Source organism: Giraffa tippelskirchi, chromosome 12 (genome assembly GCF_054371585.1).
Source record: "Giraffa tippelskirchi isolate mGirTip1 chromosome 12, T2T-mGirTip1v1.2.pri, whole genome shotgun sequence".
In the NCBI taxonomy this organism is placed as follows: Eukaryota; Metazoa; Chordata; class Mammalia; order Artiodactyla; family Giraffidae; genus Giraffa; species Giraffa tippelskirchi.
In genome coordinates, this window is record NC_137286.1 from 61,449,065 (window position 1) to 61,476,716 (window position 27,652).

Consider the following 27,652-nt stretch of genomic DNA (forward strand, 5'->3'; position numbering starts at 1 on the left):
ACATGGTATGCGTGCTCAGTCGTGTCCGACTCTTTGCAGCCCCATGGACCACAGCCCATACGCTCCTCTGTCCATGGGATTTTCCAGGCAAGAATACTGGAGTGAGTTGCCATCTCCTTCTCCAAAACCCATATATCTATGGTCAATTGGTTTTAAACAAGTGTTCCAAGACCATTCAATGGGGAAAGAACAGTCTTCAACAAATTGTGCTGGGACAACTGAATACACATGTGAAAGAATGAAATTTTACCCTTATCTTACACCACATGCAAAACGAAACACAAAATGAACCAGATCTTAAATTTAAGGTCCATAACTATCAAACTTTTAGAAGAAAATATAGAAGCATATTTTCACAACCTTGGATTCACCAATAGTTTCTTAAATAATACTGAAAGCACAAGCAACAAAAGAAAAATATGTAAATCTGGCTTTATCAAAATGAAAAACTTGTGCATCAAAGAATATTGAACAAGAGAGATAAAAGATAAGACAAAGGTAAGAGAAAATATTTTCAAATCATGATTTTGATAAAGTTCTAGTGCCCAGAATATATATATTAAAAAGCTCTTACAATGCAACATTAAAAAGACAACCTAATTTTAAAAATTATCACAGAATTTGAATAGATATTTCTCCAATGAAGATATATAAATAGCCGAAAAGCACACGAAAAGATACCCAATATCATTATTCATTAAGAAAATAAAAATACATCCTAGAAGAAACGGGGGAAGGGACGAGGGTATATACGAAGAAATAATGGTTCAAAATTTCCAAATCTGGTGAAAATCATGAGTCCAAATTTCCAAGAAATTCAGTGAATTCCAAGTAAGATGAACTCAGAGACCCACCCTGAGAAACATTGTAAACAAACTTTCAAGACACACACACAAAAAAAAGAGAGAATATTGAAAGCAGCAATATTTGCATTTCTTTAACAGTGATGTTGAACATCTTTTCATATGTTTGCTGGCCATCTGTATGACTGAACATCTTCATAAAATCTACAAACAATAAATGCTGGAGAGGGTACGGAGAAAAGAGAACCCTCTCACACTGTCTGTGAGAAGGTAAATTGATACAGACACTATGGAGAACAGTATGGAGGTTCCTTAAAAAGCTAAACATAGAACTACCATGTGACCCAGCAACTCCACTACTGAGCAAATACCCAGAGAAAATCATAATTCAAAAAGACACATGTATCCCAGTGTTCACTGCAGCAATATTTGCAATTGCCAGGACATGGAAACAATCCTAAATCTCCATCAAGAGAAGAATGGAAAAAGAAGATGTGGTACATATGTAAAATGGAATATTTTGTTGCTGGCGTTCAGTTGCTGAGCCATGTCTGACTCTGCAACTCCATGGAATGCACCATGACAGGCTTCCCTGTCCTTCACTGTCTAATGGAGCTTTCTCAAATTCATGTCCATTGCATTGGTGATGTCATCCAACCATCTCATCCTCAGCTGCCTCCTCCTTTGGCCTTCAGTCTTTCATGGAGCAGGGTCTCTTCCAAGGAGTTGGCTCTTTGTGTCAGGTTGACAAAGTACTGGAGCTTCAACTTCAGCAATAGACTTTCCACTGAATATTCAGGGTTGATTTCCTTTAGAATTGACTGGTTTGATCTCTCTGCAGCCCAAGGGACTCTCAAGAGTCTTCTCCAACACCACAATTTTGAAAGAATCAATTCTTCAGCATTCAGCTTTCTTTAGGGTCCAACTCTCACATCCATACATGACTATTGGAAAAACTGTAGCTTTGAGTATATGGACCTTTGTCAGCAAAGTGATGTCTCTGCTTTTTAATACACTGTCTAGTTTTGTCATAGATTTCCTTCCAAAGAGCTAGCATCTTTTAATTTCATGGCTGCAGTCACCATCCACAGATTTTGGAGCCTAAGAAAATACAGTCTATACCTGCTTCCACATTTTTCCCTTCTATTTGTGATGAAGTGATGGGACCAGATGCCATGATTTTCATTTTTTTTTTAATTTTGAGCCCTCATCAAGAGGCTCTTTAGTTCCTCTTCACTTTTGCCATTAGAGTGGTAGCATCTACATATCTAAGGCTGTTGATATTTCTCCCAGTAATCTTGATTCCAGCTTCCAATTCATCTAGCCCAAAATTTCACATGATGTATTCTGCATATAAGTTAAATAAGCAGGGTGACAATATACAGTATTGATATACTCCTTTCCCAATTTTGAACCAGTCAGTTGTTTCATGTCCAGTTTTAACTGTTGCTTGTTAATGAGCATACAGGTTTATGAGGAGACAGGTAAGATGGTCTGATACTTCCATCTCTTTAAGAGTTTTTCACATTTTTTTGTGATCTACACAGTCAAAGGCTTTAGTATAGACAGAGAAGCAGAAGTAGATGTTTTTTCTGGAACTCCTTTGCTTTCTCCATGATCAAAGGAAAGTTGGCAATTTGATCTCTGGTTCCTCTGCCTTTTCTAAAGCCAGCTTGTACATCTGGGAGTTCTCGGTTCATGTATTAGTGGGTCTATAATGAAGGATTTTGAGCATAACTTGGCTAGCATTTCAAATGAGTGCAATTATACAGTATTTTGATCATTCTTTGGGGTTGGAATGAAAACTGAGTTTTTCCAGTCTTGTGGCCACTGTTGAGATTTCCAAATTTGCTGACATATTGACTGCAACACTTTAACAGCATCATCTTTTAGAATTTTAAATTCCATCACTTCCACTAGCTTTGTTTGTAGTAATGCTTTGTAAAATCCACTTGACTTCACACTCCAGGGTGTCTGGCTCTACGTAAGTGATCACACCATCATGGTTATCTGGTTCATTAAGACCTTTTTTGTAGAGTTACACTGTGTGTTCTTGCCACCTCTTTTTAATTTCTTCTGCTTATGTTAGGTCCATACCATTATGGTCCTTTATTGTGCCTATCCTTTCACAAAATGTTCCCTTGTTTTCTTTAACTTTCTTTGAAGGGACAGCTAGTCTTTCCCATTCTATCGTCTTCCTCTATTTCTCTGCATTGTTCACTTAAGAAAGCTTCTTTTCTTTCCCTGCTGATCTCGGGAGCTCTGCCTTCAGTTGAGTATATCTTTCCCTCTCTTCCTTGCCTTCCCCTTATCTTCTTTCCTCAGTTACACGTAAAGCCTCCTCAGACAACCACTTTGCCTTCTTGAATTGGTTTTTCTTTGGGATGGTTTTGGTCACTGCCTCCCATACAACGTCACGAGCCTCCCTCCATAACTCTTCAGGCACTCTGCCTAAGAGATCTAACATCCTGAATCTGTTCATCACCTCCACTGTGTAGTCATAAGCAGTTTGACTGATGTCATATCTTCATGGCCCAATGGTTTTCCTTACTTTGTTCAATTTAAGACTGAATTTTATAATAAGGAGCTCATGATATGAACCACAGTCAGTTCAGGTTTTTACTTTGCTGACTGTATAGAACTTCTTCATCTTTGGCTACAAAGAACATAGTCAATCTGATTTTAATATGGGATATTACTCAATCATAAAAGGAACAAAACTGGATCATTTCTAGAGACATAGATGGACCTAGAAACTGTCATAGAGGGTGAAGCAAGTTAGAAAGAAAAAACAAATATTGCATATTAATATATGCATGGAATCTGAAAAAAATGTTGGAGATGATCTTACCTTCAGAGCAGAAATAGAGACACAGACATAGAGAACAAATGTATGGACACCAACGGTATAGAGGGAGTGGTGGGATGAATTGGGAGACTGGGGTAAACTTAGATAAGCTATTGATACTACGTATAAAAAAGATAACTAATAAGAATCTACCGTATAGTGCGGAAAATTCTACTCAATGCTCTGTGGTGACCTAAATGGGAAGGAAATACAGAACAGAGTAGGGAAATGTATACATAGCTGATTCATTTTGCTGTTAAGTAGAAATAAACACAACACTGTAAAACAACTATACACTAGTAAAAAATAACTTTTTAAAAAAGCATCAAGAGAAAAGTGATATCATCACACATAAAGCATCCTCGATGAGATTATCACATTTCTTACAAGAAACTTTGGAGGCCAGAGGTAGTGTGTTAACACAGTCAAAGCGCTAGAAGAAAATAACTATTAAGAATTCTATATCCAGTAAACCTGTCCCTCAAAAGTGATCAAGAATGCACTTAAAAGCAATACAGTAGTAGTATGTCAATTATATATCAATAAACTGAGGAAAAAACATGAGGGGAAAATTAAAACTTTCCCAAATAAACAAAAGTTGAGGGAGTTTGCTACCTTTAGACCTGGCTATAGGAAATGCTCACAGGAGTCCCGAAAGGTAAAATGAAAAAGACAGTACATAGTAACTTGAAGCTGTATAAATAAAAATCTCAACAAAGGTAAATAAATGGGCAATTGTTATATAAAGAATAAAAAGGTTGTGAATAAAGTGTAAAGGAGTAAATTTTGGTATTCTATTGACAATAAGCAGATATAAATTCAAATTAGAGTATTATAACTTTACAATGTTGCCTATAATCATCAAGATAACTAAAAACAAAATAGCTATAGAATATACACAAAAAGAGATGAGAAAGTAATTTAAACATTTCAGTATAAAAAAAAATTAGAAACACAAAGAAAAACAGTAATGAAGACAATGAGGGTCAAAAGAGCTACAGGAAACAAGTAGCAAAGTGACAGAAGTAAATTCCTCCTTATCAGTAGTTCCTTTAAGTGCAAATGGTTAAACTCAAACAAGAGACAGGGATTGACAAGATGAGTAAACACCTGACTCAGCTACACGCTATCTATAAGAGATGTACTTGTACAAAGACACAAGTAGACTGAAAGTGAAAAGAGGGAAAAAGTATTATATGCAAAACATAAACAAGAGAGAGTAGGAGTGGCTGTACTGAGAGTAGGAGTGGTCTGGTGTTAACCAGACCAAACATTACGTCAAACAGATTGTAAGAGGCAAGGAGGGACAGTATACAGCGATAAAAATTTTAATAAAGAAAGGAGATACAACCATGTATGCACCTAACAACAGACCATGAAAACACATGGAACAAAAACTAACAGAACTAAAGAGAGAAGTAGAGTTATAGAATAATAGTTGAGAACTTCAAATCCACTCACAAGAATGGATAGAATAATTAGAGAGAAGGTAAGAAAGAAAGCAGAATAGAGGACTTAAAAAACACTTTAACCCACCTACACCTAACAGACATATACAGAACACTCTACATGATGGCAACAGTAGTGTACACATTCTTCTCAAGGACGCATAAGACATTTGCAAGGATAAACTTGATGTTAGACCATAAACCAAGTGTCAGTAGATTTAAAAAGATAACTATCATACATAACAGCATCTTCAAGCACAGCGGAATGAAATTCAAATCAATAACAGAAAAAAAATGAAAAACTTCACAAAAGTGTAAAAACTAAATAACGCACTTTAAAACAAGCAGTGGGGAAGGGGACAGTCCCAAGATGTTAGAGGAACAGGATGGGGAGACCACTTTCTCCCTCCCAAATATACATAAAAATATCATCTGCATGTGGAGCAACTCCCACAGAACAAATTCTGAATGCTGGCGGAGGACCCTCGATGTCCAAAAAGGCAAACCAATCTCCCAGGAATGAGATAGGGCAAAGAATAAAGACAAAAAGGGAGACACAGGATTTTGGGATGGGGAGTCATGAAGGAAGAGAAGTTTCTACACAATAGGCGCTCCTCTCACAAGCAGGGTCAGTGCAAAGCTTAGGAAGCTCAGAGAGAAGCACAACCGGGAAAACTCACCCCAGAGATCATGCGGGATGGCAGTTAGCAGCCGGGAAGCGGCTCACATGCTGGTGTTTGCCCGCAGTGAGGGGGAGCTGGGTATGTTGGCACGGGCTGTGTCACTGGTCCTCAGAGAAAGGACTGAGGTTGAATGCCAGAACATTCTGAGGTGGCTAAGGCGACACAGCACAGACAGAATGGGGAAAACCATGGAATCGCCAGAGAAACAACGGAATATTCCTGCAGGAAGGTTCTAACGCCGCACTCTGAGCCCGGGCACGCTCACAGAACAAAGAATTACGACCTAGCAAATATCAAAGAGGGTCAAGCCGGCTGCCACCTATGGTCCCAGAGGCAGAGAAGCAGGTAGGCAACAGCCAGAGATGGAAGGCAAGGGGCCACTGCAATCTCAGCCCCAGAGACAGCGTCTGCCCCCAAATTGTGAGTGGACGGCCCACAGTCTCACCCACGTCTTCCTGGGATCCTGGGCAGCTCAGCTCTGCCAGGAATGTCACAGCCTGAGACCAGCAACCCTGGGGAGATGCATGCCCACCTGGGACACTGCCGTCACAGCTCACCAGGAGCCCGAGGAGCTTGGCCCTGGGGGATGCATGCTCGCCTTGGGTTGCGGCAGCCACGTGTGGTCCAGCCCCTGAGGGCACCCCACACATGCTGGCGACACTTGCAACGTCTCCCTCTCTCCACAACACAGCTGAGCAAGTGAGCCCAAATGAGACGCCACTCTCGGCCTTTCATGTCAGGGCGGAGATCAGACACTGAAGAGAGACTTGGAAGCCGAGGAGGGCCATGTGAGCAGAGCAATGAAGGGGGAACTTCTCTGGAAGTGGCAGGTGCAACAGAACAAAATCCTTCAGTTAAACTGAGATTGTGCACTTTAGGAGCAACCGTAGACTTTGAGAAGAAGTGCAAGCCGGAACAAGGCAATATCTGTAACTGAATTGACTCCATACTGCACACAACAGGTACAGACACCTTCCTAGATATACTGGAGGACCTTCTGAGTAGGTAACTCAACTGAAGCAGGAAAAGGGAGGAATCACATGAACATTCATCACCCTACGACCATATATATATACTTCCTGCCTCCTATGAAAGTTTTCTTTATTATTTTTTATCTTTATTTTTATTACTTTTAAATTTAAATTTTTTTATTATTTTTTTTCCTATCTTCCCTTTTTTCTTTTTTCCTTCATACTGTACTAACGTAGTTCTTTATTTCTCCTTTAATTTTTCATTTTGCTGCCTACTCTTACCTTTCTAAAATTTTTTTTAAATTCCATATTTTTTATTTGTTTCAATTTTTTTTTATATTGTACTTTTGAGAGTCTAATTTTTATTCCAGGATTTTGCTTTTTGATCTTTCGTTGTTAGTTTTGTATGTTTGAAAGTCTGATTTTTAGTATCCATTTTACTTAGAGATTTGATTATTGGCTTGATTGCTCTCTTCTCTTTTGACTCTCCCTTTTCTCCTCCTGTCATCTCTTTCTCCTTCTTCCTTCTTCTCTTCTCTATATAAGTGTGACTCTCTTTGGGTGTTCCTGGCTGTGGAGAGTTGTTTCACAATTAACCTAGGGGTTTTGCCTTCTGTACTGTGTGGGCAGAGAAGTCTTGATCCTACTCTAAGAGGTCAGGACTGAAATCCAGAGGCAGGCAGCTCAAATTCAGATTTTCGACCATCAGAGAATTCTTGACCCCAGGGAACACTAATAGACAAGAACCCACCCAAAAGCCTCCATACCTACACTGAGACCAAGCTCCACCCATGAGCCAGCAAGCAGTGCAAGACACTCCACATCAGTTCTTTAGCAAAACAGGCAGCCCTGCATATTAATAAAGAAGCTGCCCAAAGCCATACCGAACCCATAGACACTCCAGAACTCACTACTGGACACCGCACCACCCTCCAGAGAGATAACAGTGGAAATAAATGACTCAGAACTGGTTAAAGAATAAAAAGAAATAAGGACAGCCTAAGAGACAGAGGCCTCTGGGACAATGTTAAGTGGCCAAAATTCGAATCAGAGGCATCACAGAAGAAGACAAAAGGAAGTAACATGAGAAAATATTTAAAGAGATAATAGTCAAAAATTTCCCTAAGAAGGGGAAGGAAATAGCCACCCAAGCCCAAGAAGCCCAGAGAGTCCCATACAGGATAAACTCAAGGAGAAACACACCAAGACACATATAAATCAAACTAATAAAAATTAAACACAAAGAACAAATATTGAAAGCAGCAAGGGAAAAGCAACAAATAACATACAAGAGGATTTACCATAAGGATAACAGCTGATCTTTCAACACTAACTCTGCAGGCCAGAAGGGAATGGCAGGATATAAAGTGATGGAAGGGAAAAGCCTATAACCAAGATTACTCTAACCAGCGAACACCTATCCTGCTCAAACTCTTTCAAAAAATTGCAGATGAAGGCAAACTCCCAAACTTATTACAAGGCCACCATCAACCTGACACCAAAAACAATGATGCCTCAAAAAAAGAAAATCACAGGCCACTGTCACTGATGAACATGGATGCAAAATCCTCAACAAAATTCTAGCAAACAGAATCCAACAACATATTAAAAAGATCATACATTATTATCAAGTGGTTTTTCCCACAGGGATGCAAGAATTCCTCAGTATACGTAAATCAATGTTATATACCATATTAACAAACTGAAAGATAAAAACCATATGATTATTTCAATAGATGCAGAGAAAGCATTTGACAAAATTTAACACCCATTTATGATAACTCTCCAGAAACTAGGCATAGAAGGAACATACCTCAACATAATAAAAGTCATATATGACAGACCAAGAGCAAACATTGTCATCAATGGCAAAAAAACTAAATGCATTTCCTCTAATATCAGAAACAGGTCAAGGGTGCTCACTCTAACTGCCACTATTCAACATAGTTTTGGAAGTCCTAGCCATAGTAATCAGAGAAGAAAAAGAAATAAAAGGAAGACAGATTAGAAAAGAAGAAATAAAACTCTCATTGTTTTCAGATGACATGATTCTCTATATAGAAAACCCTAAAGATGCCACTAGAAAATTCATAGAGCTAATAAATGAATACAGTAAAGTCATGATATAAAATCAATACACAGAAATTCCTTGTATTCTTATAAATGAACTATGAATAAATAGAAGGAGAAATTAAAGAAACAATTGCATTCTCCATTACAACAAAAAGAATAAAATATTTAGGAATAAATTTAGCTAAAGCAATAAAAGATCTGTACACAGAAAACAATAAAACACTAATGAAAGAAATCAAACATGACACAGATCGAGTGATATATCATGTTCTTGGATTGGAAGAATCAATAATCTGAAAATAACTATACTACACTAAGCAATCTATATATTCAATGCAATCCCTATCAAACTACCAAAGGTATTTTTCACAGAACTAGAACAAATAATTTCACAATTTGTATGGAAACTCAAAAGATACCAAACAGCCAAAGTAATCTTGAGAAAGAAGAATGGAACTGGAGGAATCAATCGTCCTGACTTCAGAATATACTACAAAGCTATGGTCATCGAGACAGTATGGTACTGGCACAAAAACAGAAATATAGATCAATGGAACAAAACAGAAAGGCCAGAGATAAATCCATGCACTGCTGGACACATTTTCTTTGACAAAGGAGGCAAAAAATGTACAATGGAGAAAATGTCTCCTCAACAAGTTTTGTTAGGGAAATGTTAATTATGCATAAAAGAATGAAAGCAGAACACTTTCTAACACCATATCCAAAAATAAATTCAAAATGGATTAAAGACCTAAATGTAAGACCAGAAAATATAAAACATGAGCCTTGTAGCAATCCCCCTCCCCCAAAAAAGGAGCAGAACAATAACAGAACAATTTTTTTTTTTAATCACAACACTAACAGATATATTAGAAAAAATAAAGATGTAGATGAAACAACTGAAAGGTAAAACAGAACCACAACGGTGATTTTAAAAAGCAAGAGAAGACGTGGGGTGTGGCTTAGGCAGGGATGGGGGTTAGGTGGGGTTTAGGCCTATGCTCAGGATGCAGACATTCAGAAAAGGCCCTAGAGGGTTGGGGGCCTGGGGCATAGGGTCAGCATGGGCTGAGGGGCCCCAGAGTTCCTCTGGCCTCCTTGGGGTGTGTAGGATCAGCTCCAGGCCTCAGCAAGCTCCCTGGGGCCTGAATGGGTGGAGGACATGCTAGCTGAGCTCCTCCCCTTCCCTATCCTTTGATCCCCCAAAGCTCCCTTCCCCGTTGGCCTCTACTTTTTCTCTCAGGAAAAAACTATCAGGTTGGTGCAATGTAATTGTGGTTTTGGACCCTGAATTTTAAATCACTATAACTAGGCTGTAACATTTTATTAATTAAAATAGGAACCATTATAATCAACACACTTTTGCCAATGAAAAATAAGTTTGTTTATTCCTATAGGGTAAAAATCCATGCTTGGGGGTTTGATGAACTCTTGGAAAGCATTTTCTGCCTCTTGCTGGTTGTAGCAGTGTTTACCCTGCAAAAAGATGTCGAGATACTTGAAGGAAGTGGTAGTCCATTGGCGAGAAGTCAGATGAATATGGCAGATGAGACAAAACTTTGGAGCTCAATTCATTCAACTTTTGAAGTGTTGGTTGTGTGATGTGTGGTTGGGAACTGTCAAGGAGAAAAACTGGGCCCATTCTGTTGACCAGTGCTGGCTGCAAGCATTGAATTTTTCAGTGAATCTCATTGATTTGCTGAGCACACTTCTTACATAATGTTCTCGCTGGGATTCAGAAACCTGTAGTGGATCAGACTGGCAGCAGACCACCAAACAGTGACCATGACTTTTTTTTGGTGCAAGTTTGGCTTTGGGAAGCGCTTTGGAGCTTCTTCTCAGTCCAACAACTGATCTAGTCCCTGCTGGTTGCCATATAAATCCATTTTTTGTCAGATTTCACAATTCGATTGAGAAGTGGTTTGGTGTTGTGCAGAGTAAGAGAAGATAGCACTTCAAAATAACGATTTTTAAAAGTTTTATTGAGCTTTTGCATCTTTACAATTTGCTTCAAATCCAAACGACTGTAAAACGGTTGACAATGAGTTCTCTGGCAACATCTTGTGTAGTTCTCAGAGGATCAGCTTTGATGATGTCTGCACCGTGCAGACCCTGTGGAAGTTCTACAATCAAATCCTGCTGACTTTCGAAGTCAGATTCCCTGGGTATTCTCATTCTCTTCGCTGGATCCCCAGGTTGGGAAGTCTGTTGTGGGGCCTAGATCTTTCTCAACAGTGAGAGAATTTCTTTGGTAAAATTGTTCTCCAGTTTGTGGGTTGCTCATCCAGTGGCTCTATAGTGGTGACCTCCACTGAGAGGAGTTATGCCACATGCTGCACCTCCCATGACTGCTGCTGCCCTGTCCCCAAGGCAGGCCACTGCTGACGTGTGCAGGAGTGGCGGCTGCGTGGTACAGGAGTGGCCGAGAGGAGATACCCCACGTCCAAGGTCAGGAGCAGCAGCTGCACTTTGCTGGAACAGCCGTGAAGAGATACCCTACGCCCAAGGTAAGAGAAACCCAAGTAAGATGGTAGGCGCTGAGAGAGGGTATCAGAAGGCAGACAAACTGAAACCACAATCACAGACAACTAGCCAATCTGATCACATGGATCACAGCCTTGTCTAACTCAATGAAACTAAGCAATGTTGTGTGGGGCCACCCAAGACGGATGGGTCACGGTGGAGAGGTCTGACAGAATGTGGTTCACTGGATAAGGGAATGGCAAACTATTTCAGTATTCTTGCCTTGAGAACCCCATGAACAGTATGAAAAGGCAAAAAGACACTGAAAGATGAACTCCCCAAGTCAGTAGGTGCCCAATATGCTACTGGAGATCAGTGGAGAAATAACTCCAGAAAGAATGAAGGGATGGAGCCAAAGCAAAAACAACACCCAGTTGTGGATGTGACTGGTGATAGAAGCAAAGTCCGATGCTGTAAAGAGCAATACTGCATAGGAACCTGGAATGTTAGGTCCATGAACCAAGGCAAATTGGAAGTCGTCAAACAGGAGATGGCAAGAGTGAACGTCAACATTCTAGGAATCAGCGAACTAAGATGGACTGGAATGGGTGAATTTAACTCAGATGACCATTATATCTACTACTATGGGCAGGAATCCCTTAGAAGAAAGGAAGTAGCCATCATAGTCAACAAAAGAGTCCAAAATGCAGTACTTGGATGCAATCTCAAAAATGACAGAATGATCTCTGATCGTTTCCAAGGCAAACCATTCAATATCATGGTAATCCAAGTCTATGCACCGACCAGGAATGCTGAAGAAGCTGAAGTTGAACGGCTGTATGAAGACCTACAAGACCTTCTAGAACTAACACCCAAAAAAGATGTCCTTTTCAAAAAGTAAGAAGTCAAGAAACATTTGGAGTAACAGGCAAATTTGAATTTGGAGTATAGAATGAAGCAGGGTAATGGCTAATAGAGTTTTGGCAAGAGAATGAACTGGTCATGGCAAACACCCTCTTCCAACAACACAAGAGAAGACTCTACACATGGACATCACCAGATGTTCAACACCGAAATCAGACGGATTATATTCTTTGAGCCAACGATTGAGAAGCTCTATACAGTCAGCAAAAACAAGACCAGGAACTGACTGTGGCTCAGATCATGAACTCCTTATAGCCAAACTCAGACTTAAATTGAAGAAAGTGGGGAAAACCACTAGATCATTCAGGTATGACCTTAATCAAATCCCTTATGGTTATACAGTGGAAGTGAGAAAGAGATTTAACAGACTAGATCTGATAGACACAGTGCCTGATGAACTATGGACGGAGGTTTGTGACATTCTAGGATACAGGAATCAAGACCATCCCCAAGAAAAAGAAATGCAAAAAAGCAAAATGGCTGTCTGAGGAGGCCTTACAAATTGCTGTGAAAAGAACAGAAGCAAAAAAGCAAAGGAGAAAAGGAAAGATATGCCCATTTGAATGCAGAGTTGCAAAGACTTGCAAGGAGAAACAGGAAAGCCTTCCTCAGGGACCAATGCAAAGAAATAGAGGAAAACAAGGAATGGGAAAAACTAGAGATGTCTTCAAGAAAATGAGAGACACTAAGGGAACATTTCATGCAAAAGTGGGCACAATAAAGGACAGAAATGGTATGGACCTAACAGAAGCAGAAGATATTAAGAAGAGGTGGCAAGAATACACAGAAGAACTGTACAAAAAAGATCTTCACGACCCAGATAATTACACAGGTGAGATCAATCACCTAGAGCCAGACATCGTGGAATGCAAAGTCAAGTGGGCCTTAGGAAGCATCACTACAAACAAAGCTGGTGGAGGTGATGGAATTCCAGTTGAGCTATTTCAAATCCTAAAACATGATGCTGTGAAAGTGCTGCACTTGATAGGTCAGCAAATTTAGAAAATGCAGCAGTGGCCACAGGACTGGAAAAGGTCAGTTTTCATTCCGATCCCAAAGAAAGACAATGCCAAAGAATGCTCAAACTACCGCACAATTGCACTCATCTCACACGCTAGTAAAGTAATGCTCAAAATTCTCCAAACCAGACTTCAGCAATACGTGAACCATGCACTTCCAGATGTTCAAGCTGGATTTAGAAAAGGCAGAAGAACCAGAGATCAAATTGCCAACATCCACTGGATCATTGAAAAAGCAAGAAAGTTCCAGAAAAACATCTATTTCTCTTTTATTGACTATGCCAAAGCCTTTGACTGTTTGGATCACAATAAACTGTGGAAAATTCTGAAAGAGATGGGAATACCAACCACCTGACCTGCCTCTTGAGAAACCTGTATGCAGGTCAGGAAGCAACAGTTAGAAGTGGACATGGAACAACAGACTGGTTCCAAATAGGAAAAGGAGTATGTCAAGGCTGTACATTGTCACCCTGCTTATTTAACTTATATGCAGAGTACATCATGAGAAAAGCTGGGCTGGAAGAAGGACGAGCTGGAATCAAGATTGCCAGGAGAAATATCAATAACCTCAGATATGCAGATGACACCTCCCTTATGGCAGAAAATGAAGAAGAACTAAAGAGCCTCTTGATGAAAGTGAGAGAGGAGAGTGAAAAAGTTGGCTTAAAGCTCAACATTCAGAAAACTAAAATCATGGCATCTGGTCCCATGACTTCATGGCAAATAGATGAGGAAACAGTGGAAACAGTGGCTGATTTTATTTTGGGGGGCTCCAAAATCACTGCAAATCACCATTTGATGGATGCAGCTATGAAATTAAAAAATGCTTGCTCCTTGGAAGGGAAGTTATGACCAACCTAGACAGCATATAAAAAAGCAGAGTCATTACTTTGTCAACACAGGTCCATCTAGTCAAAGCTACAGTTTTTCCAGTAGTCATGTATGGATGTAATAGTTGGACTATAAAGAAAGCTGAGCGCCGAAGAATTGATGCTTTTGAACTGTGGTGTTGGAAAAGACTCTTGAGAGTCCCTTGGACTGCAAGGCAATTCAACCAGTCCATCCTAAAGGAGATCAACCCTGACCATTTATTGGAAGTACTGATGTTGAAGCTGAAGCTCCAATACTTGGGCCACCTGATGCGAAGAGCTGACTCATTGGAAAAGACCCTGATGCTGGGAAAGACTGAGGGCAGGAGGAGAAGGGGACGACACAGGATGAGATGGCTGGATGGCATCACCGACTCAACGGACTTGAGTTTGGGTAAATTCCAGGAGTTGGCAGTGGACAGGGAGGCCTGGCGTGCTGCAGTTCATGTGGTCGCAAAGAGTCGGACATGACTGAGCGACTGAACTGAACTGAGGGAAACGGAGATTGTAGGAGTACACAAATAAAACCTTGTGCCCTCTAGTGTCCAGTATAAAGGAACAGTGATCCCACAAAAGACCGAGCCAGACTTGGCTGTGAGTGTGTGGGAGACTGGCAGAGGCGTGGGTTGACAGTGGTCTCCTGTAGGGTCAGGGGCACTGACAGCAGCAGTCCTGGGAGGTGCAGCATGCAGGGTGCTGTTATAAGCCCTTTTGAAGGAGGTCACCATTACCACCATTACCCTTACCATAGTTTAGCCCCAGGCCAAACTACAGGGAGGGAACACAGCCCCACCCATCAACAGAAAACTGGATTAAAGATTTGCTGAGCATGGCCCTGCCCCCCAGAGCAAGACCCAGTTTTCCCTACAGCCAGTCCCTCTCATCAGGAAGCTTGCACAGACCTCTTATCCTCATCCATCAGAAGGCACACAAAATGAAATCCACAATCACAGAAAGCTAGCCAAAATGCTTACATGGATCTCAGCTTTGTGTAACTTACTGAAACTATGAGTCATGCCAAATAGGGCCACCCACAGACAGGTCATGATGGAAAGTTATGACAAAATGTGGTCCACTGGACAAGGGAATGGCAAACCACTTCAGCATTTTTGCCTTGAGAACCCCATGAACAGTATGAAAAGGTAAAAAGATAAGAGACTTAAAGATGAGCCCCCCAGGTTGGTAGGTGTCCAATATGCTATGGGAAAACAGCAGATGAATAGCTCCAGAAGGAATGAAGAGGCTGAGCCAAAGTGTAAACAACACCCAGCTGTGGATGTGCCTGCTGGTGAAAGTAAAGCCTGATGCTGTAAAGAACAAAATTGCATAGGAATCTGGAATGTTAGGTTCATTAATCAAGGTAAATTGGAAGTGGTCAAAAAGAGATGGCAAGAGTAAACATCAACATTTTAGGAATCAGTGACTAAAATGGATGGGAAAGGGCAAATTTAATTCAGATGACCATTGTATCTACTTCTAAGGGCAAGAATCCCTTAGAAGAAATGGAGTAGCCCTCATAGTCAACAAAAGAGTTCAAAATACTATACAATCTCAAAAATGACAGAATGATCTTGGTTTGTTTACAAGACAAATCATTCAATATCACAGTAATCCAAGTCTACACCCCAGCCACTGATGCCAAAGAAAATGAAGTTGAATGATTCTATGAAGACCTACAAATCCTTCTAGGACTAAGACCAAAACACATGTCCTTTTCATCATAGGGGATTAGAATGCAAAAATAGGAAGTCAAGAGATATATGGAGTAACAGGCAAGTTTGGCCTTGGAATACAAAATGAAGCAGAGCAAAGGCTAATGAAGAGTTTTTCCTAGAGAACATGATGGTCACAGCAAACATCCCCTTCCAACAACACAAGAGATGATGCTACACAGGGACATCACCAGATGGTCAATGCAGAAATCAGAGTGATTATATTCTTTGCTGCCAAAGATGGAGAAGCTCTTTAAAGTAAGCAAAAATAATACTAGGAGCAGACTGTGGCTCAGATCATGAACTCCTTATTGCAAAATTCAGACCACTAGGCCATTCAGGTATAACCTAAACTATACAGTGGAAAAGACAAATAGATACAAGGGATTCGATCTGATAGACGCAGTGCTTAAAGAACTATGGATGGACATTCATAATACTGTACAGAAGGTGATGATCAAAACCATTCCCAAGAAATGGAAATGCAAAGAGGCAAAACTGTTGTCTGAAGAGGCCTTACAAACAGCTGAGAAAATAAGAGAAGCAAAAGGCAAAGGAGAAAAGGAAAGATATACCCATTTGAATGCAGAGTTCCAAAGTACAGCAAGGATAGATAAGAAAGCCTTCTTAACTGAACAATGGAAAAGAAATAAAGGAAAACAATAGAATGGGAAATACTAGAGATGTCTTCAAGAAAATTAGACATACCAAGTGAACGTTTCAGGCAAAGAATGTACATGATAAAGGACAGAAACAGTATGCATCTAACAGAAGCAGAAGATATTAAAAAGAGTCGGTAAGAGTACACAGAGCTATACAAAAAAGGTCTTAATGATTGGACAACTACAATGGTGTGGTCACTCACCTAGAGCCAGACAACCTGGAATGTGAAGTCAAGTGGACCTTAGGAAGCAGTACGATGAACAAAGCTAGTGGAGGAGATGGAATTCCAGCTGAGCTATTTCAAATCCTAAAAGACAATGCTGTGAAACTGCTGCACTCAATATGCCAGAAAATTAGGAAAACTCAGCAGTGGCCACAGGACTGGAAAAGGTCAGTTTTCATTCCAACCCCAAAGAAGGTCAATGAGAAAGAATTTCAAAACTACTGCAAATTACACTCATTTCACATGCTAGCAAGGTAATGTTCAAAATCCTCCTAGATAGGCTTCAATAGTACATGAATTGAGAATTTCCAGATATACAAGCTGGATTTAGAAAAGCCAGAGGAACCAGAGATCAAATTGACAACATCTGGTGGATCACAGAAAAAGCAAGAGAATTCCAGAAAATCATCTACTTCTGCTTCATTGACTATGCTAAAACCTCTGACTGTGTGGATCACGACAAACCGGAAATTTCTTAAAGAGATGGGAATACCAGACCACCTTACCTGTCTCCTGAGAAACCTGTATGCGGGTCAAGAAGAAACTGTTAGAATCAGACATGTAACAACAGACTGGCTAAAAATTGGGAAAGGAGTACATCAAGGCTGTATATTGTTACCCTGCTTATTTACCTTCTATGCAGGGTACATCATGTGAAATGCTGGGCTGGATGAAGCTCAAACTGGAATCAAGATTGCCAGGAAAATTATCAATAACCTCAGATGTGCAGATGACACCAACCTAATGGCAGAAAGCAAAGAGCAACTAAAGAGCCTCTTGATGAAGGTGAAAGAGGAATGAAAAAGCCGGCTTAAAATTTACCATTCAAAAAACAAAGATCATGGCATCTGGTCACATCACGTCATGGCAAATAGGTGGGGAAACAATGGAAACAGTGACAGACTTTATTTTCTTGGGCTCCAAAATCACTGTGGAGGGTGACTGCAGCCATAATTAGTAGATGCTTGCTCCTCGGAAGAAAAGCTATGGCAAAACTAGACAGCATATTAAAAAGCAGAGACATCACTTTGCAACAAAGTTCCATCTAGCCAAAGCTTTTGTTTTTCCAGTAGTCATGTATGGATGTAAGAGTTGGACCATAAAGAAAGGTAGGCACTGAAGAACTGATGCTTTTGAACCGTGGTGTTGGGGAAGACTCTTGAGAGTCCCCTGAACAGTAAGGAGATAAAACAGTCAATCTTAAAGGAAATCAACCTTGAATATTCATTGGAAGGGCTAATACTGAAGCTGAAGCTCCAGTCTTTGGCCACCTGATGTGAAGAGTTGACTTATTGGAAAAGACCCTGATGCTGAGAAAGGCTGAGGGCAGGAGAGGAAGGGAGCAATAAAGGATGAGATAGTGGATGGCATCATTGACTCAATGGACATGAGTTAGAGCAAATTCAGGGAGATAGCAAAGGACAGGGAAGCCTGGTGTGTTGCAGTCCATGGGGTCACATAGAGTTGGACGTGACTAAGCAGTTGAACAACAACAACAAATATACTGGCAAATTATTTTTCACAAAGGTTTTAAGATGATAAGTGGAGAAAGGACATTAAACCAGCCTGCGTCCTGCCCCCCCACCTCATAAGCCCTCCAGTCTGTTCATTGGCCTTCACTGCCTCAGACCCTACTTGGACATCATTTTCCCCCCTCTGAAGTGGAATTCAGGGCCTCTCCCCATCGAGTCCTCTTTAACCACATGCCCCCCCCACATCCTGTATTGCAGGATACAAGTGTCTGCTCCTCTCCTGTCCTGCACACGGCACCCCATATGGCCAGGGGAAAATCCCCTCCTTCAGCAGACCCCCACCACTCGCCTGCCCACGGAACATCTTTCCTCCCAGATGGTGCACGCTGTCTCTTCTCTCAGGTCTTTGTCCAGGCCCTGGAGGCCCCGGGATAGGGGTGGATCCTCTAACTGTGTCTGTCCTGCTTCCTTTCCCCCACTTGCATGAGTCTCCTTGCTGTTACGGAACTTCCCAGAGTGCTTCTGCCTCTGAAAACTGTTGCCCACTGGAATGCCATTTTGTCAGAGTCACACAGCTGCCCCTCAGCCACTATCTCTTCACTCACACACACACACCTGATAGACACAGACACACACATGCACACTTACACAAACACAATCACATACAGAGACACAGCAGCCCCTCCTTATTCCCCTTCCCTGCTTTACTTTTCTACATAGAATTTATCACCATTTGTCAGATTAGATGTTTGTTTTTCTTTGTAACTGTCTCATCTCACACCTTGGAATGTAAGACCCCAGAGCACAACGAGATTGTTTTCTTACTGCTACATTCCTAGCACCCCTGGGAGGTATCTAGTACAACTAAGTCTCCAGTAAATATTTCCTGAGTAAATAAACACCATAGAGCTCAGAATAAAAGAATTCTGGCCCAGGTCAGGAAGTGCTGAGGCTGGGATGTGACCAGCCATCCTTGACCTCAGCCTGCAGAGTCCAACTCCCACCTTAGCAAGGCCTCATGCCTGATGTCCACTCTGCTCCACTGAACTGCAGCTTCACCTGGGGTCAAGCATACATGTGTTTGGTTCCAGCTGTGTCACTCAGGGTGAGAGGTGTCTGAGGTTACCTAAGCTGTGTCTGCCACAAACAGCCTGGAGGTGCCATGGGAGCAGCTGGAGGACCCGGTGCTCTTGTCGGGCCGTGCACCCACAGCAATGGCTCAGTCACCTGCTAGCTTCCTTGGGCCTGTGGACTCTCTCTGGGAATGGAGGCTCTGGCCTCCTGAACGGGTGGAAGGTCCCCAGGGCCTCCACCTGTCCTGCATACCTGGGTCTGGACAGAAATCTGCAGGGATGGTGTGGAAACAAGAACGTCAGTCAAACAGCCCTGAGAACCCAGGACAGACCTGGGGGCCCCAGACTCCCAACACAGCAACAAGAGGCCTGTGCAGAGGTTGCATGCTAAATATGTCACAAATAAATCAGCAAATCCAGATAGACCTCGGTATTGGTTTCATGCTTACAATGAAAACTAACATGGAAACTTACATTACCATGTGTAAAATAGATAGCCATCAGGAATTTGCTATATGGCTCAGGAAACTCAAACAGGGGCTCTGTATCAATCTAGAGGGGTGGGGTGGGGAGAGAGATGGGAGGGAGTTTCAAAAGGGAGGGATATATGTATACCTATGGCTGATTCATGTTGAGGTTTGACAGAAAACAGCAAAATTCCGTAAAGCAATAAATTAATTCATTAAAACTAAATTAAAAAAACATGGTTATCTTTACCGATTAACTAAATACCATATACATGAGTTACACTGTATTGGTGTACACTGTATTGGTGTTTTTCTTTCTGGCTTACTTCACTCTGTATAATAGGCTTCAGTTTCATGAAACGAATCGCCAGTCCAGGTTCGATGCATGATACAGGGTGCTCGGGGCTGGTGCACTGGGATGACCCGGAGGGATGGGATGGGGAGGGAGGTGGGAGGGGGGTTCTAGAAGGGGAAAACATGTACACCCATGGCGGATTCATGTCAGTGTATGGCAAAACAAACACAATATTGTAAAGTTAAAAAATAGGTAAGTAAACTAATTAAAAATGAATAAATAAATAAAATTGGAGTATAGTTGATTTAAAAAAAAACATGAAAGATATGCCTTATATAATTTAAATTCATCTGATCATTTCCTTATACATTATCATGATAAAAACTAAATTACATTAAAGATACACACGAAGGCTTTCTTAAACATAGAAAACGGTTTCTGGAGAAAACCTGCAGTGCTGAGAACCCTGCAGGAGGTGCAGAGGTTCAGGGCGCTGGCTGGGACTCCAGCTGATGAGGACGCAGAGAGTGTTGCGAGCAGGTGCTGCTGGGGTGGGCTCTCCCTAGCTCACCATGGTCCCTAAAGGTCTTGATTCACCAAGCCAGGGATCTACAGCAGCCTTACTGCAGAGAACTTTAAAAGGCATCTCACAGTTTCTCAAGAGTTATTTCTCATCCTTCTGTTTGCAAGCTAAACAAGCTTTCTTGATCCTTTCCATGTAAGTCACATGTTCTGCCAACCATCTAATGATGCTATGGGTTTCCTGCAATCTTAAATTCTCTGTGACATCCTCCCTCAGTTACTGAAATGAGAAGCAGGCCCAGCCCTTGTGTTAGTGATTCTGAATCAGGTTACACCGAATGCAGTACACTTATTCATCTGGATTCCTCCAAAAACATTTCTGATCTGAAACCCTACCAATAGCCTTCTGTTCTATTATTTTGAAAATTCAATTAAGAGTCTGATGAATGTCATGTAAGCTCATGTATTTCCCCAAATAAATAAAAGATTATACATTGAAGGTGTCTGAGTTCATTCTTCTCTATGCCTGCATCTTCATTTCCTTTGTCAAAACTAGAATAGTGGCTTAGACCTCCTCAGAGAACTGTGCAGGTTGCCAGATCAGACGCCAAATGTCCCATAACTTACTTTTCAGAAGTCTTCTCATGCCTGATACCACCTACCTTAGAAAGGGAGTAGATTGCTTCTGTCATTCTGGCAGAGAACATGGCAGCAGGTATAAGGATCATATCCAGATTCAGCCATACAAAGAATCTTCATAAAGAGAGGAAAAACAAAGCTTCTCATGATGACAGCTAAGTATTTTATCTGTAATTTGGTATGACTATTTGCCTTGTCTCAAAACTAAAAATTCACCAGAAGGTGTTCAGATAAAGGCGATAACTTAAGCAAATTCTAGGTTCCAAAGAGAACTCTCACTGAGGATTAAAACTCAAATTCAAGCAAAAGTGCCCAGTAAATAGCCACTGGAGGTATCTGCCATACCAGCCAATACCGCTCCAAAAGCCTTTTTTAAATATTACAGATCTATTTAATACTCATGTGGTCAAGCCATGAACATTCAAACTATGTCTCCCCCAGTGAGTGGGGTCAGCCATAAGCAGATGGGCTCAGTTACAGGCTATTAGACACTGACTGTGAGAAGCATGAGCTGCTCATAGCTCAACAGGGTGGGAGGGCCTCAGTTCTGCCCAGACACTCAGCACTCACAGCCTGTTCCTTCCCTCCCCATTCACAGAGCCAAGGAGCACTTCACACCATGTATTCCTACACCTATCTGGGGACTAGCCCCCTCTGTTCATACATACAAGGCATGACCATGGAGGTGAAGTATGCTAGTACATTTATTTCTTGATTACTGATTATACTTTTATCTTTAATTTAGAATCAGCAAATGAGTGAATATTTAATTAATTTTACATGATTTGTTTTTTATAAAGGGGCAGTAGTTAAAAAAAACCACCAGCTGCACCAGAATGTTTGTTACAATTCAGCTCTAGTCCAAAATTTCCCAACCCAAACATCCTGACTAAATAGGAAAAGCCCTCAACCTAACATCAGAATAAGTAGACCCTGGTTCTGTCACTATGAATCCAGAACTCTTAAGGACCTCAGTTCTCTAATTTTCAAACTAAATGTTTGTCAGGGTTAGCACTTATTACTGTTAGCTTTCACCATAGCCAACACTTAGTGGCTTAAAACAACCATCATTCATCTCATGAGTCTGTACATCAACTGGGTGGTCCTGGTTAGCTGGGTCAAGCTTGGCTCATTTTGGCTGAGCTCACTGGTGGGTGCCATGAGGAGATGTCTCACCTGGGACAGCATCAGCTGGAATGGCCAATCCCTACTCCATGCAACTGGGCATCCCTGGCCAACATACCTGGTTTCCCTGGTGGATGGGAAGGGTCTCAAGCAAATAAGTGAGAACAAGGCCTCTTGCTTCCCAGGCTTGGAACTGAGAGGTAACTTCTATCTCTTTCTATTGTTCAAAGTGAGTCTAAGCCTGATACAAAGGATAGAGAAAGAGACTCCTCTAAATGGCAGAGATTAAAATGTCACACTGCAGATGCAGAGGGAGGTGGACACAGAGAGGGGCGTAACTAGAACCACTGCTTGTAGGCAATCATTCAAGATGTCCACTGAACTTTAAAACACTATCACGTATCACTCATTCCCCAGTGGGTTTCCTAGAGATTATCCTCACTAAAAGCCAGCCCCTAAATATCAACTTCTGCACGCAAAAAGTGAACTGGGAATTATTTGGGGAGGATACGATTCTGCTAGGAGTATAACTAAAAGAAAAGTAAGTCTGAGAAAGTGAGAGTCTTTTTTTTAATTTAATTCTCCACCAACCTATCCTTTGCCATTAAAGGTCCAGATGATGCTATGTCTGGGGCTGGCATGAACCAGTTCTCAGAGCTGTTCAGAGATTGTGTTGGAGGCTATATGTTCAATTTACCTTACCTTCAAGAAGGTTATGGAAGTGTTTGTTATTTTTAAAATAATGTTTATGCCTGGGACCTGTCCCACAGGCTAAGAAAACAAGTCCGCTGACAAACTCCCACAAGCCCTCCTTCGTGAGACTGCTATACTACCATTTTGTCCCCTTTTATTCCAGCCACTCGATAGACTGTTAGCCCTTGCCAAGATTTAAATTCAGCTTCCAGTGAAATCTTACCTATTCACAATATATGTACCCTATTTTCTGAATTTATTTCTAGCTTTTGAACTTAAATCATCATGAAGACCTGTTGCTCCAAACAGCTTCCCTGCTCCCATTCAATTTTAAATAGAACTTAATTTTTTAAAAAGTATCATTGTAATTCCCAATAGTTCTTCATCCTGTAAAAGAACAGGGTTTTCTTTTTTTTTTAATTAGTTTATTTTCTATTTTTTAACTTTACAATATTGTATTTGTTTTGCCATACATTGACATGAATCCACCATGGGTGTACATGTTTTCCCCTTCCAGAACCCCCCTTCCACCTCCCTCCCCATCCCATCCCTCCGGGTCATCCCAGTGCACCAGCCCCAAGCACCCTGTATCATGCATTGAACTGGACTGGTGATTCGTTTCACATATGATAACTTACATGCTTCCATGCCATTCTCCCATATCATTTCACCCTCACACTCGGAATATTACTCAGCCATTAAAAAGAATACATTCGAATCAGTTCTAATGAGGTGGATGAAACTGGAGCCTATTATACAGAGTGAAGTAAGCCAGAAAGAAAAACACCAATATAGAATACTAGCACATATATATGGTATTTAGTTAGTCAGTAAAGAAAACGCTGTATGCGAGACATCAAAAGAGACACAGATAAATAGAACAGTATTAGGAACTCTATGGGAGAGGGCAAGAACAGGGCTTTCTATGTGCCTATTTTAGTACTCTCCTGTTGCCTCTCTACCCTTTGCCTTTGCATTTTCTTTCAGCAATTGTCAGTTCTTTGGGAATATTAACAACTGTCTTCACTGTTCACCACACCATTCTCAAAAGTGCTATGGTTATATTCATGCCTGATCTTGCCAATGGTCCAAAATCAAGGTTCTGGTTGGCCCACGTTCTTTCTGAGAACCCTAGAGGAGAATCTATCCATGACTTTCACAGCTTCTGGTGTTGCCAACAACCTTTGGTGTTCCTTAGCTTATATTCACCACTCCAACCTCTGACTTCATCCTCGCTGGGCCTCTGCCTTTATGTCTCTATCCCCATGTCTCTGCTCTTGCTATGACAATCATATTGGAGTAGGGACCACTCTACTACACGATCAGTTCAGTTCAGTTGCTCAGTCGTGTCTGACTCCTTGTGATCCCATGGACAACAGCATGTTAGGCCTCCCTGTCCATCACCAACTCTCAGAGCTTGCTCAAACTCATGTCCATCAATCAGTGATGCGATCCAATCATCTCGTCCTCTGTCATCCCCTTCTCCTCCTGCCTTCAATCTTTCCCAGCATCAGAGTCTTTTCCAGTGAGTCAGCTCTTCACATCAGGTGGCCAAAGACTGGAGCTTCAGCTTCAGCATCAGTCCTCCCAATGAATATTCAGGACTGATTGCCTTTAGGGTTGACAGGTTGGATCTCCTTGCAGTCCAAGGGACTCTCAAGAGTCCTCCAACACCACAGTTCAAAAGCATCAATTCTTCAGTGCTCAGCTTTCTTTGTGGTCCAATTCTCACATCCATACATGACTACTGGAAAAACCACAGCTTTGACTAGACGGACCTTCATTGGCAAAGTAATATCTCTGCTTTTTAATATGCTGTCTAGGTTTGTCATAACTTCTCTTCCAAAGGAGCAAGTGTCTTTTAATTTCATGGCTGTAGTCACCATCTGCAGTGATTGTGGAGCCCCTCAAAATAAAGTCTCTCACTGTTTCCATTGTTTCCCCATCTATTTGCCATGAAGTGAGGGGACTGTTGCCATGATCTTAGTTTTTTGAATGTTGAGTTTTAAGCCAGATTTTTCCCTCTCCTCTCTCACTTTCATCAAGAGGCTTTTTAGTTCCTCTTTGCTTACTGCCATAAGGGTGGTGTCATCAGCATATCAACTACACTATGACCATAACTTAACTAGCTACAACAATCTTATTTCAAAATAAGGTCACATTCTGAGGTTCTAGGAAGGCTATGCATTTTGGGGAGACACTGTCCAACCAAACACAGTCCTGTTTATTAGATCAGCTGTTATTTATTGAACCCATAATAAGGTCATCATAAAAAAGACATTTCATCCTGACAAAAGCAGTCTCAGAGAGAGACTATGACTATCCCTGGACTATCTCTGTAGTAAGAAGGAACCCTATAGCTTTGGAGGGTCTGGGATGACTTAAAGAAGATATGTCTTTCCTGGAGAGATAACATTCTTCCAAATAGATGTGACTCTTTTGAAATGTGACCTACAGCCTCATATTTCACCTTATATGGAGATTATTCTTAGCTCCAAATGAGGAGAACCTGGACAATGACCCAGTGATGCTGGTGCTAAGTCATGTCCTCTAGAAGGAGTATTCCTCCTTTTGTCACTTCAGTATACCATACGTGGCATGTATTCCAGTTTCTCTATGGTAGTTTTATTTTACTTCTACAGATTTCTTAATGTGCTATAATCAGAGCTTATTTTTCCTTTTCTAAATATGGGTTTTTTCCCATGGCACAGACAAGAGCTAAGAACTTGGTTTTCCAAAGTTAGAAATACTGTGAGAAGAACTGAGTAAATGGTCAAAATATCAAATGATAAGATGAAACAAGGTGTATTAGTTAGAGTTCTTCAAAGAAACAAACCAATAGGACATATATAGTGAGATTTGTTAAAAGGAATTGGCCCATGGGATAATGGGCAAAGTCGCAAGATCTGGAGAATGAATGGGCAAGGTGCAGACCCAGGAGGGTCAGTGGGCAGCTCCAGTCCATGTCTCAGGGCCTAAGGGTAAAGAGAATCAATGAATGGGCAAGGTGCAGACCCAGGAGGGCCGATGGGCAGCTCCTGTCCATGTCTCAGGGCCTAAGGGTAAAGAGAATCCATGATGGTATTCTTATTTGAAGGCTGCAGGCTCAAGCATCAAGATTTTGTGTTTCAGTTTGAATAAAAAATAAAAAAGTCAATGTTCCAGTTTGAAGGTGACCAGGTACGACAAAGTCTCTCTGACTCAGAGAAGGTCAGCCTTTTTGTCTGACTCAGGCCTTCAAGTGACTGGATGAAGGTCACCCACATTAGGGAGCACAGTCTACTTTTGCTCTGTCCACTCATTTAAATGTTAATCTCATCCAAAAACACCCTCACAGACATATCTAGAATAAAATTTAACCAAATGTCTGTGTACTCTCTGGTTCACTCAAATTGATAGATAAAATTAACCATCACCCAAACTCAGTCATTAAAGGATCTGCCTGCAGTGCAGGAGACTCAGGTTCAATCCCTGGGTTGGGAAGATCCCCTGGAGACGAAAATGGCAACTCACTCCAGTATTCTTGCCTGGAAAACTGTATGGACAGAGGAGCCTGGAGGCCTACAGTCAGACATGACTTAGTGACTAAAGCACCACCAAGGGAAACCCACATCCTGTGTGCTCAGCATCTCTGACAGCCTGGGTAAGTAGTAACACGGACTATGTTTAAGCCCTTGATGTGATCCCACTGGAAACCCCTGCTTTGTGAGCCAGGAAACAACACAAGTGTGTGCTGGGCTCTGCTGATGATCAAAGTTGCACCGCAAGAGAGATACAACCTTAGAACTAGCCCTCCCTCTGACCCACAGGCCTCAGTCCTAAACACTGTGTTGGACTAGGGAGAAACAAACACAGAAAACCTTTGGTTTTCAGAGCTACCTTTGGCTGAATAAAAGAAAAGACTAGCTGATCGCAACAGAGCCTGAAAAATCACCGGCTGCCTCAGGGAGCCATTTCTTTCATCTTTACCCAGTTTCCTCAAAACACTCAAGAAGCTGACAGGGCAACATGGAGGAGGGCTCGCAGAGATGACAAAGAGGATGCTCGTGGTCCTCGGGGTGCCCCTGCCCACGAGGGTCAGCGCAGGAGACAACCCATTAAGTCAAGAGGGGCATATGCAAATGAGTCCCTATTTGTCTTGGTATTTCTAAAATTAGTGTGCCCAGAATAGCACAGAATAGAGGAGAAATGAGAGAATGAGAGAGCAGCTGCCCTGGAAAACGCAGCAGGGCTTGAAGCAGCCTAATGAGCTGGCATGTGGCTGTATGAGCCCTCGGGAAATGTGGGTCTTTTCGTCCTAATTCCCGTCAGAAGAAAGCCCTTGTAAAACAGCACAATGCTCACACGATTGGAACCGTGTGGCCGACAGACGTATACCACAAACCCAGCAGCACCACAGCAGCTGCCCAGGGAGGCGTGAGTGCAGAGCACGCTCGAGAAAGCACAGCCGCCCGGTGAGGCTGCTTTGCCAACATCCAGCCGCCAGCCGGGTAAGACTGCCCAGTGCTCAGCCTCACGCGATGGTCTGTTCTGGAAAGTGGCAGCGGAAGACAAGTACTGCAAGTATAAAACGCTGGTGGCATTTCAGAACCCAAACTCAAAGGTCTACATCAGGGCTACCCACAGGGAGGCCTGTGGAGGGCAGCCCATCTCAACGCTCCCTAATA

General features: G+C 41.7%; 1 protein-coding gene across 11 annotated transcripts in view; it reads right to left on the reverse strand.

Moving 5' to 3' along the window:
• Positions 1–27,652, reverse strand: part of GABRG3 (gamma-aminobutyric acid type A receptor subunit gamma3) — a 681,490-nt gene that overhangs the window by 497,243 nt on the left and 156,595 nt on the right. For 9 of the 11 annotated variants that reach the window (XM_081551395.1, XM_081551401.1, XM_081551396.1 and 6 more), the window contains exon 1: positions 5,780–5,892. The exons of the other annotated variants lie outside the window; for them this stretch is intronic. In XM_081551395.1, the coding sequence (XP_081407521.1) occupies positions 5,780–5,791 (12 nt within the window). In that variant the 5' untranslated portion in view covers positions 5,792–5,892. Of the gene's footprint in view, positions 1–5,779; positions 5,893–27,652 lie in introns of those variants that run through there. 11 annotated transcript variants of the gene reach the window in all.